The 17,801-nt window shown below is 44.1% G+C and overlaps 1 protein-coding gene across 8 annotated transcripts in view; it reads left to right on the top strand.

Annotated features, from left to right (window-relative positions):
* The first annotated feature begins 695 nt into the window (after window positions 1-695).
* Window positions 696-17,801, top strand: part of AP2M1 (adaptor related protein complex 2 mu 1 subunit) — a 27,002-nt gene continuing 9,896 nt past the window's right edge. For 4 of the 8 annotated variants that reach the window (XM_008644527.2, XM_008644528.2, XM_017726983.1 and 1 more), the window contains exons 1-4: window positions 697-720; window positions 10,215-10,327; window positions 15,716-15,981; window positions 17,383-17,465. In XM_008644527.2, the coding sequence (XP_008642749.1) occupies window positions 10,254-10,327; window positions 15,716-15,981; window positions 17,383-17,465 (423 nt within the window). In that variant the 5' untranslated portion in view covers window positions 697-720; window positions 10,215-10,253. Of the gene's footprint in view, window positions 721-10,214; window positions 10,328-13,949; window positions 13,956-15,715; window positions 15,982-17,382; window positions 17,466-17,801 lie in introns of all 8 variants that reach the window. The other 4 variants (XM_008644526.2, XM_017726981.1, XM_017726982.1 and 1 more) reach the window with 2 other exon arrangements.

Here is a 17,801-nt window from a genome sequence, read left to right as displayed (position 1 = left end):
CCCCCGGAGCCGGGAGGGAGGGAGAGAAGCGGGGCCGCCCGGGAGGGCTTTTTCTCAGTTTCCTCTGAGTGGGTGCTGGGCGACCCCATCATTCGCTCGTACATTGCTTGGGGTTCAGGGGGTTTATTAGCAGCTGTTAATTAGCTCTCTGCCTGGAATACTTGTGTGGCAGCCCTGCGGTGCTGCACCGGGGGAGGGTGGGGACGGGGTCGGGTTGTGTGTGGTACAGGAAGGCCGGCACCGATGCGTCAGGTCAGCCTGAGCAAAGGTTTTTTGCAGTCGGATCGGGCTGGAACTTCTCCGAGAATTATTTGCCTGTACTACTGATCCAAACGTGAGGTAGCTGGGTCATGGCTTGCACTCTGCTTCCTCCCTGGAAAACCTGCTGAGGCAGAACGCAGCGCTGCTGATGCTGAACTGCTTATTCTGAGGCTTAAAGCAGGCTCCTATCCAGCGGCTCTTCTGGATGCATTTCCGCATCCATTCTTCCCAGGACTAGGTTTTTGGATTCCGTAAAACTGCGGAAAGCATAGCCTGTGTTTATCGCTCAGTGCAGTTGATTTCTCTCCCCACTGGGAAGTGACTTGCTTTTGATCTAGTGTTCTCTCCATAAGCTGTGTGAATCCATGATCTGTTTTCTGCTTGCTTTAGTATGACAAAGCTGCTATCAAGTTTTAGCCTCAGGCTGCCAAAATCTGAGCCTGGAACTTGCCCAGATAGGTGAGTCTGGATGGTTCTGTGGCTTGGAAGTCTAGGTATTGCAGGCTTCTAACTGTGGCTTGGAAGTCTAGGTATTGCAGGCTTCTAACTGTATATGGGCTTATGTGGTGTTTGGTTGGGCAACATTTGCTTGAATGTTGTCAGAGCTGTAGCTACTATTTTTTCCTATAGTAAAAGCTGTGTGTGTCCCTGTGAGTTTTGCTTGGGGGGACAATCTCAAATCTGAAGAGATGCTGCCAAACTGTCTACTTACATATTTTTCCTGTCAGAAGGCAGGCATCACTCCTCTTCTGTAGGAAATGCCATGTTACTGACATCTAGTGACAAAGGTACCTGGTGTTCTTTGGTCTGCAGAATGGCCATGTTCCAGGGAGAGCGTTGGGGTGTCTTTGAAGGGTATCATGGCCGGCTGCCTCCTCCTCCCGAAAGAGCACAGTCCTGGCTTTTGGAGAGTTGAATCTTGAGGCTGTGAAGGGTTACATTCTTTGAAACACAAGGAACTGGAAATGCATTCTAGTTTGATACTATCTCTTTTTTTTTTTTTTTTTGATGGAGCAGGAACAGTCACTAAACAAAACAGGCTTTATAAAGAAACTTCCTGTGACCCTAGTTAAACTTTGCCTTCTTCATCCCTGCATCAAGAGAAGGTAAAGCCAAGACTGTCTTTTGCAGCACAATGTCTTGCACTGTTTTTCTAAGCTTATTCTACTGAAGACCATTAGAGTATTTAAAGGCTGTTCTTGGGCCTAACTGAAGGATGGATGGAAGTACAGCCTGTGGTGCTAAAATATAACTGGATTCTAAGGCGGAGTCTGCTTCTCTCCTTTAGTGAGTGACCTACTGAGTCAAAAGTTACTGGCAAGTCATGTATTATTTTGATCTTGGCAGGAGGTTGGCAGCTCAGCTAAAAGCTTGCAGGCAGAGGCACAGAATGTGAAATGCAGTTACCTGCTCTCCAGTAAGAGTAGAGAGAGAAAACCTGACACATCAGGGCACCTAGACCATTAGTGGTGTGCAGAATACAAGCTCTTACTCAAACTCCACTCTGTGCCTCTAATCTCTTCTGGTAGAAGACGCACAGGAAGCAAATCTCTGTTCGGGTTTCTAGCTCAAGAGTAAAAAGCAAGTAGCTCAAACTGACTTTAGAAATGCCTTGGTAGAACTGGTAGAAATAGAAGAAGGCACTGGGGCTGTTCACATAAGGTTGGGCTCAAAATATGGTGGAGAGGTGTGTTAAATGCTGTACCTGTGATATTTTGCTGGAGTAAGGGAGCTTCTTGTGTTTCCCAGTATTTATCTCTTGTTACTCTTCAGACTGGCTGCATGCAGTATGGCACGCAGAAGTGGGCTGTAGGAGAGCCTGGTAAGAGAACGTGCTTCTCTTTCTGCCCACTGGTTATGGGGATTTATGGGATTTGGTTTAAAATAGGAACAGTTTCTCTGAAACTGATGGGTTTATCTCAGGAGCTCTTTAGCTCAGGGTATGCCCCTTAAGTAAATTATGCAGCCTGTCTTCCCCAGGATGAAGTGATTGTAGATGCTCTTGTTTAAAACCAAGTGCAGCCCACGGCCTCCTGGAAAGTGGCTAATGCAGCCCTCTAAGCAAAGCTTAGGTGCTTAGATTAGCTGGTGGGGTGATGGCATTGTTTTGAGCCTTAAGTCTTCTGGGTAGGGCTAGGATAAGGGCTAGGGCTAGCCTGGAAGGATGGATTTTCCCTTCAGCTCCAGTTTGCCAGAGCAGCCTGACTAATCCCCCTCCTGCTTCAACTACTGTCACTTGTCCAAGATCATACTGATTTCTGGAATGCAGAAATGGTTACAGCTGGTGATTTGCCCTCAAGAGCTTCAATACCTCTCCTGGTTTCTTCCTGGATGAGAACTCAGCAGCTAATGTACCTTGAACTGCTTAGTTAGATAAGCTCATTAATGCACAGAAGTCTTACTTACTGTTAAGTCAGAACCCAAACTGTCTTTTAATAGACTACTAAAGGGGTTGGTTTTTTACACCAGCTTATGAACTGACTTGTGATTGCTCTTTCCTGGGTGTGCTCTGTAGATTACAGAAATCAGCATTCCTGTTTGCATTCAAGCTAAGTGATGTCTGTGCTGTGGGATACTTCCAGCCCCTTAATGGGAGTGACAAAGTCCAAGTAGCTGGGTCTTGGGCTCACTACTGATCAACTTGTGTTTATTTTTACCCTGTACTTGATGGTACAGGAAACTCGATGAAGCTCATGGCCTGTCTCACAGTGGAGCTGTGGCCAAAAGGGCTGTTCAGGTGAGCAGCAGTCCCTGAGCTCTGCTCATCCAGCCTCAGTGGCTTGCTCTGTCAGTGGTTGGTTGAAGGCTTATTTTCCCCATCTGTAGTGCCAGGACAGGTATCCCTGTGGTAAGAATATCACCCGCACAACTGGCTTGGGAAAATAACAGCTGATCCCATAAGTTGCCCCCTAAAATGAATGGACAAGTGTGTTCATTGGTGATGCTACTGGTGCTCATCAAATCCTGGCGCTGCTGGGGTGGGTGATAATGTGAAACTGTAGTTACGTTGTTAGGGGCAGCCTAAGAACTGCTGCAGTCACATTGCTCCTGAGCAGTTATTCTTGAGCTGCTGTGTCACCACTGCACCTCTGAAGAGAGGACACAGGGTTTGCTGAGCAGATGCCTTGAGAGCAAACAGGCTGGCTCAAGAGTTCCTCAGCTTCTGCCTATGCTGGACTTAGAGAAGCTGGCATGGAAGGATTCAGAGAAGTGCATTTGTGCTTTCTTGAGGCAGAAATACCAATATACACCCAAAATTTATAGTGACTTTGGTACCATTAGGCTGTAGGCACATTACATTGCTAGTGACATGTTTCTTCTAGACAGTTCCTCATTCTTTTAGAGCTAGAACAAGTATCTCTTGCCTTGGATGTGAAACTGGAGTTACTGCAGCCGTGTTCCTTTTACCACTGCAGAAAACTGACTAAAAAGTCACTGTTTTTCCTAAGCAACAAATTTGACCAGATCAGCTTGTTTGTTTGTTTGTTTGTTTTTACTTGTGCAGATGCAGTTGCAAAAGGTAGAGAACTCTGTTCCAAAGTTTGTGGTGTAGGTTGAAGCTGGCACTGTCTCTCCTGGTGCAGGGAAGGGTTAATGGCCTGTGTGGTGTCATGTGAAAGACCTCAGGTTATGGAACAAAGGTATTGGAGAAAATCACTCATTTGAATATCTGTGTATCTGGGATTTAGGCTAGAATTCAGATGACTGATACTGCAGTTGTGTCTTACTGCTGGTGTGATGCTGTGGCTTCTCTAGTAGAGAGACCATGGGAGGGTAGTGCACTGGACAGAAACTACAGCATTGGTACTGTGTGCTGTGATGGTTCTGAAAGAGTTGCTGCAGATACAAACAAACACCTGCAGAGGGAACAAACTGTGCTGGTTAGTTGGTTCCTTAGTGTGCCTTGTTTAGTCTAAGAAAGCTCCATGCTGCATGTTGTTCATTTTTCAACAGCTATTCTAAATCAGAATTGATGAAGAGGAAATGGAAGAGGAAGGCTGAGCTATCACATGCTGCACAAGGGAGCTGCTGTATCTCCACTTGATAAATGCAGGTTTAGTGCATCATCTCACTAGGTAGCTCCCAGTCCAGCCACTTGTTGCATCCCACAATATGTGAAACTGACAGTCCAGCAACATGATCCTGCTGCCTGAGCTTGTGCTCCTGACTTCACCCATGCATTCCAAGTGGGTGGCACAATGTAGGCCTGAAAGGACAAGTCTGACTTTTGGAGAACCACCTGTTTTTAGGTCAGACCTAATAAACAGAGCATTTTCCATCTATGATAGAATCAGTGAGCAAAAGTAGGTTTTCAGATACTGTGCTTTATCGTGTCTTTATCTTTCTCTGGACTCCCTTGGTTATGGTCTGCAGCTTACCTGCTGCAGACTGACTTCTGGGGCTTCATCCAGCATGTCGTGGTGGTTTGAGAGAGGGGTGCTTAATGCACATCCCCTGCACAGTGGGAGCGCTGAGACGTTTGAGGCAAGTACGCATGATTCCTAGGAAAGTGCACGTTAACGTGTCAGTCATTGTAGGCCCGGCTAATCCTGCTGCTTTTCTGTTATGTAACTACTGAAATGCATTAAAATCTTCATCCCAGCCTTTGTTTTTATACATGTACTTTTTTTTTTTTTTGTAGCTGGCTGTCTTAATGCTGTAACTTTGCCACAGTTGCTCTAAAAGTATATTTTAATGCTCTCATCTTCACTTGAGTAAAAAGGCATTCTGAAAAGTAATTTCCATGTCATTTTAACTCCTGGTGGGTTTATAAGCATGTATATAAGTATGTGGTCTGTCTGTGATGCCCTTCATGCTCCTTTTCTATTTATGGGTTGAAATGGAAGTATATGGGAATGCGAGCACTTGGCAGGAGGGTAGGAAGCCTACTGGCCTTAAGTATTTGTAGGAGCTGCATTCAGATGTTACATCTACCCCAGTAGCTGCTTGAAGAATGCAGAGTGTATTGGGAGAGGGCTGTTACTCCTAAATTAAGGTGATTACTCACCAACTGGTGTGAATTCAACATGCATGTGGATCATCCCTGTACCTTAACTAGAATAAATCCATCCATACTGTAAGTAGAAAACAGGGCTGTAGCTACCAGTGTGGAGCAGGTTGCCATATGTTCAAGCTAGTGAAACAGAAGGAGAGGAGCTGCCAAGCTCTGAAAATGCAGTTGATGCATCATTAACCCAAAGGTTTCAGCTAGAGTCATCTTGGTTTCCAGGCACTTGGTGGTAAACAGCTGAAGAAGTGGTGGGCTTTGCTCTTAAACTGTGTCTGACAGTGAGAGATATTAGGCTGAGGAAACTCAGAACCAGTGTAGAGCAAGTTCCCTAGAAAAGGCTGGCTGTGGAGAGGAGCAGAATGAGTCATTGAAAGCTGCTTGAGCAATGCTTTCTGAGTCATGTTGCTAATGCACAGGGAGCAGATGTACCCATCTCCTGTGCTGGATTTTTTATTCTGAGGCCTTCTGATTCCAGCAGCCATGAGTCACTGAATGTCAGCCTGAAATTAATTTCAACCCTCTTCCCTGCAGTTCTTAACCACTGCAAGCACTAGGATCTTTCATTTCCAAAGCTGATCTGTAAAGAAAACTATTAATTATTGTAAAATACGTGGAAGATTGTACTATGTCTAAACTGTACCACTAAAATCCTCATTCTAGTTACAATGTAACCTTGAAATCGTTGAAAGGAGTATCTGTGGAACTTGAAACACAAAGGAAGATCAAAACAAAGCAGGCTTATTTTCACTGCAGGCACTTCAAGGATAGCCATTGTCATCTTAAAGAGCCATTCTTCTTGCTGAGCTTTAAGCAACTTTCTTTTGCATTCTGCCCTTTGTGTAGCTTTCCTCTCTGTTCATAGATCTCTGGGCTACTTATTCCACCTCTTGAGTTTCCAGCTGTGTGGACATGCTTCCATGAGCTGATGGAAGTAATTCTGTTGTGGAGAGGGAGTGTAGTCACTCTGATCTTGTGTCTTGAAGGGATTTAATGCAAGGTTTGAGCAAAAGACTGGAATGTTGTCCATGTTCCCTGAACTCCCATCGTGGGCAAGCTTGGTGAAGGCGGGCAGAGAGCAGCCCTGCACCGAACTGAACTTGCTGTAAGTTGTGTAGATGCCATTGTGCTGTCTGTGCTTGTGATGCTTGGAACTCTTCAAGAGGCTGAAGTTTATCAGACAAGGGAGATCTGCTTATAATTGTGTTAAATACCTTGTGTAGTTGAGACTTCCTTGTTCTCTGATGCCATTAGATGGGAGTGCATGCAGCAAGGGGTTTATACTGCATGTGTTTTCAGTGTGATCCTGGAGTTAGGACAGATGATGAAATAGCTTCTTGCTGAGTGATAGTTTGAAAGTGTAAGTGAAATATTGAGAATCACTAGGAAAAGATCAAAGTGGGCTATGTATGATTGTCACATTGTCTGTATTGTGCTTTGCTTACATTTTGAACAACTTGTGCAGTTTTATGCTCACTTCCAGAAGCGAAGTGTTTAGAGGAAGGCACTGAGAATGATGAAAGCATAAAGCAATTTTCATTTGAAGAACAACTGAATAAGGTGGGAACATCTAATTCTGGAAAAGGTGTGATGGAGTGGAGATTTGAAAAATTCTGAGTGGCCTGGAGATAGAGTATTCGGGCTAGTTCTTAATTGCTTCTTCCTGTACTTGAACTGGAGGCCGCTAGACAAAGCTTGGAGAAGAAGAAAAAGGAGGCTTAAGGCAGAAAGGAGGTTGTTTTGTACAGCTGTTATAAAAAATTGCAGTGTGGTTTGTTCGTTTTTGCCCTGGGATGCTGCTGATGAGAGGAGGCTGGGCAAATATTTTTTAAGAGATCCATCGAGAGCTCTTAAATCAATAAACTCCTCGAGAGTTGTTTTTTGTGTTTTTTTGACCTGTTCTGTTACTTGACTGTCCCTTTGTTGGCAACACTGGAGACAAGACACTGAGCAATAGCTCTGCAATATGAACCAATACAGCTCTTAAACGTGCCAATGAAGGTGGAACCAGGAGCTAACTTTGCATGGGAAGTCTGAAGCTTGAGCTCATCTCCTGGTTTATTTTGTATAAGGAAGAAGCCTAGCATTTCACTGCATTGATGAAGAATTTTTTAAAGACTGAAAGTATTTGCATCATGGTCTATCTACTCTCTATCTAACATGCTTTTACTAACGTGTAAGATGAGGAAGCAGCTGACTCTGCTGCTTGGTACTGTGATGCAATTAAAAGTGCTGTTTTTTTGCCTGTAACTTCAGCAAAGCTGTTACAGAATATGTTCTAACCTAACATATGAGAAAGCATGGCATAATTATTTCAGTCAACATTTAAAGTTTGTAGATCTTCCTAAGAGAAGGCTTTTAATTTCCAATGCAAAGCTTGATCAGCAATCTTCTACGTGCTTTATAGTTATCTAGTAAATATTCAAATCAAGGCTTTTTCAAAAAGTGATTGGCTTGTCATGCTGGCAAGAGGCTTTGTCTTGTATATGCTGCATGTCTGATCCTGTTGCTCATCACAGCAGACATTTCCTTCATACTAAAAATAGTGAAACAAATAACTTAAGCAGCATTAAAACCCAAGAGGAGAGATTATTTTTTTTCAAGGATGTGCTTTCTAGGATTCTTCTGGAAAGGGTTTGTAGGATTCTTATGATCCAGCTTTGCCCAGTTGCATAAGCTTCCAGGAAGCTGCTCTATACAATGTAAGTCTTAAAGAGAACGTGGGAGCTCTTCTTCACCTTTGATTGCAATAGTCCATATCTGAATGTGGAAGCCAGCACTGTGGCAGTCTGAAAACACATGCTTGTTTCTTATCTGGAATGAAAAAACTAGTAGATAGGAAAGCATTTTCTAGAGTGGGTAACAAGTTGCTTTCACTGTCATAATGTTTCTCATTTTTTTCATTGTTTGGCCTGTGTGAATGACCTTGCAAATGTTTCAGCATCTGCCTGTCTTGTTGGGCAGCTGTGTTCAATTCTCCATGTTTTGGGTTCCAGCTCTGCACATTACCTCTACATGGCCTTTTCATGCCTGTTGAGACTATATGTGCTTTGTGTAAGTAGTTGTGAGTCTGTGGTACAGCCACTTCTTAAATCTGAGCAATTGGGTTTGTTCAGTTGACCAGTGGGATTGTCTTCTGCTGTGGGGATGCTGATATTGCTGCCACTACAGTTTGTAGCCTTGGTCATGAGACAGTGAGCAGCCACAAAGGCTTTTCCCACTCGAACTACATGGGAATCTTGGACCATGTGCTGCCTCTGTCTTAATAGGTTTGGTTACAGAGACTTATCCTGGAAGTAAATTAAATACTTGTGTCCCGAAGTTATAAAGTGTTACAGTTGGGAATGGAAGAAAACCATATTTGAAAAGCTCTTCTGTGCTAGATGGAGTCTCAGACATGAAAAAATGTTGGTGACAGTGCCACAGGAAGCCACTGACAAGTGGCAGAAGGCAGCACGATAGTAGCCAGAGATACTTGACCAGCAGAATGTGGGAATAAAAGCTAGAAAGCTCACTACTGAGCTTTGGGAAAACTGCTTGTCTCTTTCTATTTTGACTTAATGATTAACTTTTTGGCTCTTTTTTTCCCTTTTAATAAGCAGAAGCAGCCGTCTGGAAGCTGAAGACCTATAGCAGAGAAGTATGAGTAGTGTTATTCTTTGAGGACTCACTAGATGTAGCTAAAAATGTTGGTATAAAGGCTTAGGAAATTTAAAATTCCTTTTTCATCTTGCTGAAATTAAAATTAGTGACTGCACTATAAACCTTGGTTTAGTACAGAACTCGCGTCTGCAGTAGTTCCTTTAAATGGGCAGCTACTGTAGTTTATTGGATGTAACTTCTAGAGGATACATTACTCTTGATAATCCAGAAGTCCTCTAGGCCCTCTGATGTGTGTATTGGTTTTGTATTCTCTTTTTTTCCTGACCTTTGAGGTGATCCAAGGCTGGGTCACTTTAACTTTGTCATTGCAGCATTCCTGAGCAGACACGTATCAGTTCACTGTCAGCATCTGTCTCTAGGTCGGCCTCTCCCTATCCATTTCACCCAGCCCATACCAGTGGGTGTAGGCTAACCCACCCAAACAGCAGTGTGGAGATGGTTGTTATCTAATGCTCTGCAGTGCCCAAGCTAAGCAGTACCTGTGTGATCACCCAAGGCCTGCCCTGTCACAGTTGCAGTTCTCTTCCTGGGACTAAGCCAACCAAGCAGTTGCTGCTGTGGGTATTTTGACCTTGACCTAAGTGAATGGGAATGCATAAGGCTCCAGGAATGGGATCTGGTGAAGTAGCTGTACATTTTAAAAAGTCTTCTGTAACAATAATGTCTACCAGCTTTGTAACTCTCTCCAAATCAGTCTTCCTTTGAAGAAAGAGAAGATTAGCAGTTTAGGAGGGTAACTTCTGAGGGACTATTTCCCAGTTCGAGTGAGTCATGATTGTGACCTCCTGCTCCAGTGGTACCTCATGGCCAAATGACTCTCAGTTTGAATTCTGAAGTGTGACTCCATATGGCTGCTAGGGATTAGCAAAGGCTCTTACACTGATGTGTAAAAACTATGTAAAAGTGGTAACAAACAGAGATGTGCTTGCTGCTAGGAACCCCCTGTCCTGTGGTGATAGGCTTGGTGACATCTCAGATATTTGTGTGAACTGCATGCAGAAAGAGTTATGAATTGCATCTGATTTGTATCTCAGTCATTAGGGAGATAGACACTTTATAGTAGAAGTAAGGGGTCTTTGATTTACTTGTAGTTCCAGGCTTGTGTTTTTTCTTACATTCAAGGGGTATGTTTTGGATAGTTGTCCTTGAGGACAGATCTATCCATGCTGGTTTTTGGAATGAGAAGTAAGACAGCTTCTATTTCAGTGCCAGTTTTAAGCTTTAGTCCTGGCTACAAATGGTTTCTGTGTGGCGTACTAATATATGCTCTTTCTTGCTTCAGGTGTTAAGCAACATGGGAAGTGAAAACTAAAGTTCCATCATGATCGGAGGCTTGTTCATCTATAATCACAAAGGAGAGGTTTTAATCTCTCGCGTCTACCGGGATGACATCGGGTAAGTGCTTCTGTTGCATCCCTGGTCTTTGCATTTTTGTCTCATTTTGGTTGTGGTAAACAACCCAGAGCTGCTTTGTTCTGCATTAGCTGTGCATGCATGTAAGACTGCAACTCAACTTGCTGCTCTAGGCTTAGCTTAGAAAAAAGAAATTTAAGCCCTGGTCACCTACAGTGAAGGATGGCCTGCAGCCAAACCTGGGACTTTCTTTTGGATGGTAGAGATCTGGCCATTATTCCAAATGCTTCAGCAACATGGACTGCCAGTGTGGGAGCCTACCTCACTGTAATCACTAAAGTGTACAGGAGCAGTAATGTGAGAACTGTCTGCCACACACTACAGCCAGGGCTCAATTAGTTCCAGGCACTGATGTCTAACATCAAGTACAGGCATTCAGGAGACTGTGGTCTTGGAAAGTTTTATCTGCAAGCAGTCTCATAACAGCCATGGCTGTACTCCTATAGCTGGCTTTCTGTCCCTCAGCTTTGTATGGCAGCCTTGTGTGTGAAAAGCTTATATCCATTGGGTAACTAAAGTTGTGGGAAGCCCTGAAAACCTTCAGTAGGTTGTAGGTGTCTTATTGCACTTCCCCCAAGTGTTATGATGCTCACTTAGACTGGATCTGTGCAATCCTTAGGCTGCTACTTCCCAGAAGGTATCTTACTAAAAATACAGTGTCTTGTAGGCAGTGGATAGTGCTGTAGAGAACCATAAGTGATGGTGCTGCTTGGGCTGAAAACCTTAAATTTAAGGGGTTTGTGCACAATGGTACTCTTCCTAGTGGGTTTTCCATTAGTATCAGGCATTAGGTGGAAGTTAGTAATTAAGTTGGCAGAGTTAAGACAGAGCTAACAGAAGCAGAGCTGTGGTAGATGTTAATTCAAAGGTCAGTGAGAGAGAGCCTTCAGGCCAGTTTAGGAAAAAGTAGTTTGTACCAGGTCTTCACAATGACTAGTGGTAGGATGTGCTGTGAAATAACTTCTTGCCATAAATTACAAAAAACTGTCAAGCCAGTCTGCTTTCAGACTGCTCTGGTCTGAAGAGTATGTCCCATCTGGTTATGGATTGTCTAGTGGAGGTTAAAAGTTGAGGTAGAACTAGTAGCTAGTCAAGGCTTGTACTGTTTCATCGAGGGAGTAGTCAACACAGTGCCTGTAATGAGGCTTCACCTAATGAGCTTTTAAGTCTCTTCGCTTGTTCTAGGTCAGCTAAGGCAAAGTACCTGTTCTAAGGTTGACTGAGTTATTCCAGGACTTCCACACATAGCTGAGCCAAGGAAGCATTGTATTTCTCAAGCAGAAAGCCAGTGGTTATGATGTTTTGCCTCTTTTCTACTGTACAAACTCTCATCAGTCTTCAGTATTTGTTAGCTGAAACTCTTCACGGCAGTTCTTACGACAGGACTGACTTTGTGAAGCTGGTATCACAGTGACTGACCTAAGCTGGTCTGGATTATAGGTAGCTTCCAAGAATGTTTCAAGTGGGGACTAGGGACACTTTCACTGAAGTTTCTGGGAAAAATATTTTTTTATTGTTTGCAAACTTGAAACACTTACAAGATTGTTCTCAAACTGGTGTTTATTCAAGAAGGCCTTTTAATTTAAATGGCATTATGGCTGTGGAGATGCAAACTGGGGAGCAAAGTAGGTATTTTTAATGTGATATTCTATTGCTTTTTATCTTGGCTCATTTCTCTTATAAAGTGAACGCCTTGTGTTCAGTACGTGATAAAGTACTTCCTGCTGGCTGGCCAGACAAAGCTAGAAAATGGGATTTCCTGCTTGATCCTATCTTAACTTTTTCACTTGGCAGAGTGCCAAAAATATTCCAGTGTTTTCTCTAGGACTGGAGGAGTCGGTGTCCCCTTGAGTGAAATCATCCGTTCAGTTCTTGTGAAAGTGTCAGTCTTGTGACTTAGGTGGAGCTGGTGTTGGCTGTTAACCGAGCTTGCTCCCCAAGGTGCTGGATTTCTTCTCAAACAGGCCTTCAGTGCTGGTTTTGAATTTTTTTAAACAGACTGAAGGGAAGGGCAATTGCAGAAAAAGTTGTTACAAAGTGGCTGTGTCTTATTTTGTGGTGTAATCAAAAAACTGAGAATCTTTCAATTTCCTAGTCTGAACATTAGCATTAATGTCTGGTCTGCTTAAAAGCTTTTAATATCATAACCCTCAGTGGGAGGGAGGGAAAGGAATAGCCATGATACTGTAGCTTGTACTCAACTGTAGGAGTTCTGTCTCTAACCAAACAACTGAGTAGTAGACTTCTAGCATACTACACAGTTCTTAGTTCCTAAGCAGTAATTCTGAAGTGCTGAGGCCTGAACCCACCCTTCTTGTTGGGAAGTAATTGAAGAGGAAATGAGCATATCTGCTCCCTGTCTTCATGAGCGATTGACCCATAAGACTCCTTGGTCTTGGCCATTGCCTTTGTTATTCTGAAGCCTCAGTTTCTGAGTTGGGAGATATTAAAGATCATCTGTGGTTATGAGAACACCTCCCCTTGCACAGTTTAAGGGCCTTAAAAAGTACATACTAGTTCAGATGTAACGACCAAAGTGACAAACAATGATGATATCCTTCTTTTGACTTTGTTAAAGGCAGAAGTACCACAAAACTTGAACATTCTTTGCTTGCAACTTAGAATGGCTTTGGTGCATGTAGCGCATCTGTCCATACAGCAGCTAGCTGCATGTATAAGCAGTCTTATTAAAAAAAAAAAAAAGGCAAAACACCATGCATTTAATTCAGGATACCATGGAGGGCTCTGCTGTAATTTTTGAGTGCCTTGTTCTTCAGTGACTTAGTTGTTGGGGAACCTACCTGCATTTAAGTATGCAGATATGTAATAAAACTTAAGCTATTTGAAACTGAGCAGCTTACATGACAAACTGCATGCACTTTAAATGTAATAGGTGTTTGGTTTCTGAGCTTCTAATACCTCATGTCAGCTTCATAGCTCTTGATCCTTAAGGAAAAAGTGCAAGCTGGATAGAGCAGTGTCTGAATCTGCAGGATGTGCCCTATCTCTCCAGATGTGCTCCAGCTCTATCAAACTTGCTGTATTTCCTGTTGGCTGGACCAAACCAGAAAGCATCGACCCAAACACCTTCAAATGAGAAGTACTATCATAGAAATTCCCACCCAGACTTGTTGCCCTGTCCTGAGGCAGACTGGGAAGAAGATACCTGATACTCTGCGGTCCCCAGGTGATGCCTCTGATTGAGGCTTCAGGGTTTTTCCACCCCAAGGCCTGCTACCTTTATTAGCAGAGCAGACTGGGTATCACTGATGTGATACAGGTGCAGCTCAGCTGGACTAAATGCCCAGTTAGCCCTAAAATTCAGCCAAACACAAGTCTGTCCATGCTGACAGCCTGACTGTGGCATGTCAGTGTTGTACCTTGCGAGGGCTTCATTGCTGCTGTAGCTTGTTACTGTCCATCCAATACCACCTTGGCCTTCTGCGCCAAGGAGCAGGGGGAGGGGGTGCTGTTTGGTCTCTTCTTATCTCTTTGGATTCATTGTGCCTTGTGTGTGTGTTTCTAACCCTTTCTCTTGTTGCTGTCACTCCTCCTTTCTCCGCTGGCGCCATTTCTGTCCATCCCATCTCATTGGCTGCTGTAGCAATAGGTAAGAGACGCGTGGTAGGCCACGACTGGCACTGCACAGTGGGCACCTGGTGTGCTAGCAAAGCCTCCCTGACCTGAGGCTTCTCCTCTAGTGTGCACCAGTCTGGTGACTGGTTCTGGTGCTACTTCTAGGGGGTTAGAACTTGAGGCTGGGAGGGCTAATGCTCCAGAACAAGCTGAATTTTCCTTGCAAGGCTTACTGGAGGGGAGGATTGGGGCTTTTAGATATTGTTATTTTATAGTAGATTAAATTACTTTCTTATGGAAAAACTAAAGTAGAAATGAAATAGTAATTTGACTCCAACTTGCAAACCTTCTGGAGCAATAAAACCTGAGAATTATTCAAAGCCAGAATTTTGCTTATGGGGGAGCATGTTTACTGATGAAACTTCTACATACATCCCCAGACCTTCAAGGAGCAAACACCTGCTGTGGTAGCATATGTTCCTTTGAATATCCTTTGTTTTCTAACTTGGAACTGTGTGTTGGATTGTTGACAACCCTCAGTGCTTACAAGCATTTGTATGCCTGTATCCTTGCTTGCAAGGATGATACTACTGTCTGCTCTCAAACATGTTTCTGCATAATCAGTACCATGGCCTTGATGCTGCAGTCAGACCCCCTGTTCTACAGAGTGTCTGAGAGTATGAGTAATAAAGCACGACTAAATGAGCCTTGGCTTTGTGTGTAGACTGTTGCTTTAAGTTTTGGTCTTGTCATATAAAGCACTTGGGCTTCCTTCCTGTATTCTCAGGATTGATGGACTTAATTTGGGAAGTTTACTCTGACTTGTAGTTATGTGATAAGGAGACCAGTGTGCAAGAAGAGCTGGCATCCAGAATGTCATTCATAATCCCTGTTTAGCAAGGAGGGTTTTTTTCCCTGTTCCTAGTGTATAGACAGTTTGGATCAAAGATGGCAGCACCTGTGGGCAGCTTGCACAGCACTTTTTCAGCACTGGGCAGAACCCTTGACTGTAAGTAGTCCTGGACCATGCAGTACTGCTGGCACACTGCACTATGGGGACTCTGAGTCCGGATGCAAGACACCTGTTCTGAAGCAGAGCAGTCTTGAGGTGACGTGTAACTGGAAAGCCAGCGGTGGTCCTGATCCTCCTGCTGCTTTGAGCCTGCCCTCCAAGGTGTGTGGGGTGTGGAGGTGAGGTGGATCTGAGAACTAAAGCTCCCTTCTGGAGTGTTCCTGGGCACTGATATCTCTTGAGTGACCCAGGCAAGTTTTGCTGTTTCTTCCTTGGTTTTATGTCTGGGAGCAACTGCCATTGACATGTATCTTGAGAGACTACAGCTTGCTTTGGGGCAAGACTATGAAGGCCTGGGCTTGCAGAATAGACAACAATTAGGTGTTTGGTCAAAACTGGACTCTTCGAGCCATAACTTGCTAATGTGTTTGTTTCCAGCTATGGCAGTCAATTGGGAGTGCTGTCAAAGTTAATTGAAGGGAAAGTTTCTTTGCCATCTTACTCCAGATGGAGGTTTGCTTCTCCTTCTGGCTACAGTTAGACTGTAGTCCAAAGCTCCCTAGAGACCAGTAGCACTCTCTCTCCTTGAGCTTGTACAGAATTTAGTGTCTAACTCTGCTCAGAGCCTTCACTTGTCCCTCTTAGAGACATCCCCAGGCACCCTTCCTAGGTGAGCTTGGTGTGTGTAGGTCAGTGTCTGACTGTAATGGTATAAGCAGAACTGTGCAGCCGGCTGGTTTCACGTTTGCTGTGCTGATTTGTCTTTGGTGGTGCTTTCGTAGGCGCAATGCCGTGGACGCCTTCCGCGTCAATGTCATCCACGCACGGCAGCAGGTGCGCTCGCCCGTCACCAACATCGCCCGCACAAGTTTCTTCCATGTCAAGCGCTCCAACATCTGGCTGGCTGCTGTCACCAAGCAGAATGTCAACGCTGCCATGGTGTTCGAGTTTCTCTACAAGATGTGTGACGTGATGACTGCCTACTTTGGGAAGATCAGTGAGGAGAACATAAAGAACAACTTCGTGCTTATCTATGAGCTGCTGGATGGTGAGATGTTTCTCTTACCTACTATGGCATATTGCACTTGGTCATTCTGAAATCCTTAGTTTAGTATGAAGTAGTAATAATCCTTGAAGTATTTTTAACATGTGTGGCAGAGTTCAAAATTACTTGTTTGGCTTTCTAATGCCACCTGTACTGCAAATGTGGATGGTACCTCAAGCCCATAGCCTTCTGCTGATTCACTTCCCTGAAGTGTTGGGAGCTGTGCACTTGTATAACTGAGACAGCTTGTACTGGAGCTCAGCTTCTATGGGGATCCTGTGTAGATGTCAGGCTTTCCTTACCCCGAGGTGTATAAAGAGGACTGTCAGGAGCACCTCTAAGGCCAGCTAGTGCTCAGGTGGCTCCAGCAGTGTATGGTAGCAGTCATCCTGGGCTGAAGTTGATTGCCCCTAGTAAGTTGCCTTTTGGGCTCTATTCTGAACAGAAGGAAATCAATAAAACGCAATGTTCTCTGTCCCAGCCCTACCTCCCCCACTGATACAGCTCCCAATTTCACCACAGATTAATAATAGTGTCCCTTCAGCTGCTTGTGATATCAGCCTGCTTGTGGAGGTTGCCCTTGAGCTGCCCCTGTTTCGCGTATCATGAGCATTTTTGTATTAGTTCTGTTTCAATGTGTTTTCCAGACAAGGCACCACAGTGTGTGTCCTGGGATTCTTAGCCAAGGGTCACAGTGACTGATGTTTTCCCTGTTCCCTCAGGGCAGACCAAGAGACTGCCTGTTCTCTGCTTTGGTCAGTCAATGCTGTCTCGTAGCGGGCACAGTGACATCAAACCTCCCAGTGTGGTGTTGCTCAGTATCATGTTAGTGGTTTTCTTTCCCCTCTGAATCTCTTGTGGATTGTTCCCTTCCTCTTTGAGGGGAGTAGGTGTTAAGTGCACTGTGTGTAGTTAAGATCTGTTTCCCTCTCACACTCATCCTTCAGTTCCGCTACTCAGCTGTTGTTTTAGGTTTTGGGTTTTATTATATCTTCATAAGAACAAAACTTTAAAAAAAAAAACCCTGCAAAGATAAAATTGCTGTGGTGTTGGATAAACCCTCTATTGTCCCTTGGATGTTTTTGGAAGAACTCCTCAGTGTGCCCTGTGCACATGGCTAGGTTAGTTGATATTTAGTCCTGAGGTATGGTTGTGTTTAAAAACTGGCAAATTCATTACTTGGACAGCTTTCCACCACCCCTCGACTCCAGAGTATTGCTCTGGGAACTCAGTGTAGCAAGAATGATTCTTTTCTCTTGATAAGGAATGCTACAGCAACTTATCCAGAAATTCAATATGTAAGCAGTATCTGTGCACTAGTTGCCTCTCTCCTTATAGGAATGGTAAGCATAGTTGATGTGTTTGTACGTTGAAACTCTAAACTAACCTTTTACCCTTCTGTAGAAATCCTGGACTTTGGCTATCCTCAGAACTCTGAAACAGGGGCCCTGAAGACTTTCATCACTCAGCAAGGCATCAAGAGTCAGGTAATCAGAGGAATTTGGGGTACAGCACTGCTCTGCTGGTTAATTTTCTCTAAGCCTGTTTGAGAGAGTATGGTCTTAATTACTAGCTAACCATTTGACCTGTGTGGAGGGAGGGTGCCTGAGTAGATTGAGAACACCCTGGCAGGGGTGTATATCAGGTGAAGTGGCACCTTGTTTTAGGTGTCCCTGTGCTGTGTTGCCTCATGTTCCCTGGCACACGATAAGATGCAAGAGGAAGAGCCCAGAGCTGGGTTAAGTCCCTTGCATGTAAATGATTGTTGGCTTTGGCCTCTGCTCTGTGTCAGCTTCCGAGAGGATAAACAAATCTACCTGCTG

This window comes from Corvus brachyrhynchos, unplaced genomic scaffold (assembly GCF_000691975.1).
Source record: "Corvus brachyrhynchos isolate BGI_N302 unplaced genomic scaffold, ASM69197v1 scaffold162, whole genome shotgun sequence".
In the NCBI taxonomy this organism is placed as follows: domain Eukaryota; kingdom Metazoa; phylum Chordata; class Aves; order Passeriformes; family Corvidae; genus Corvus; species Corvus brachyrhynchos.
This window is presented reverse-complemented; position numbering and strand designations above follow the sequence as displayed.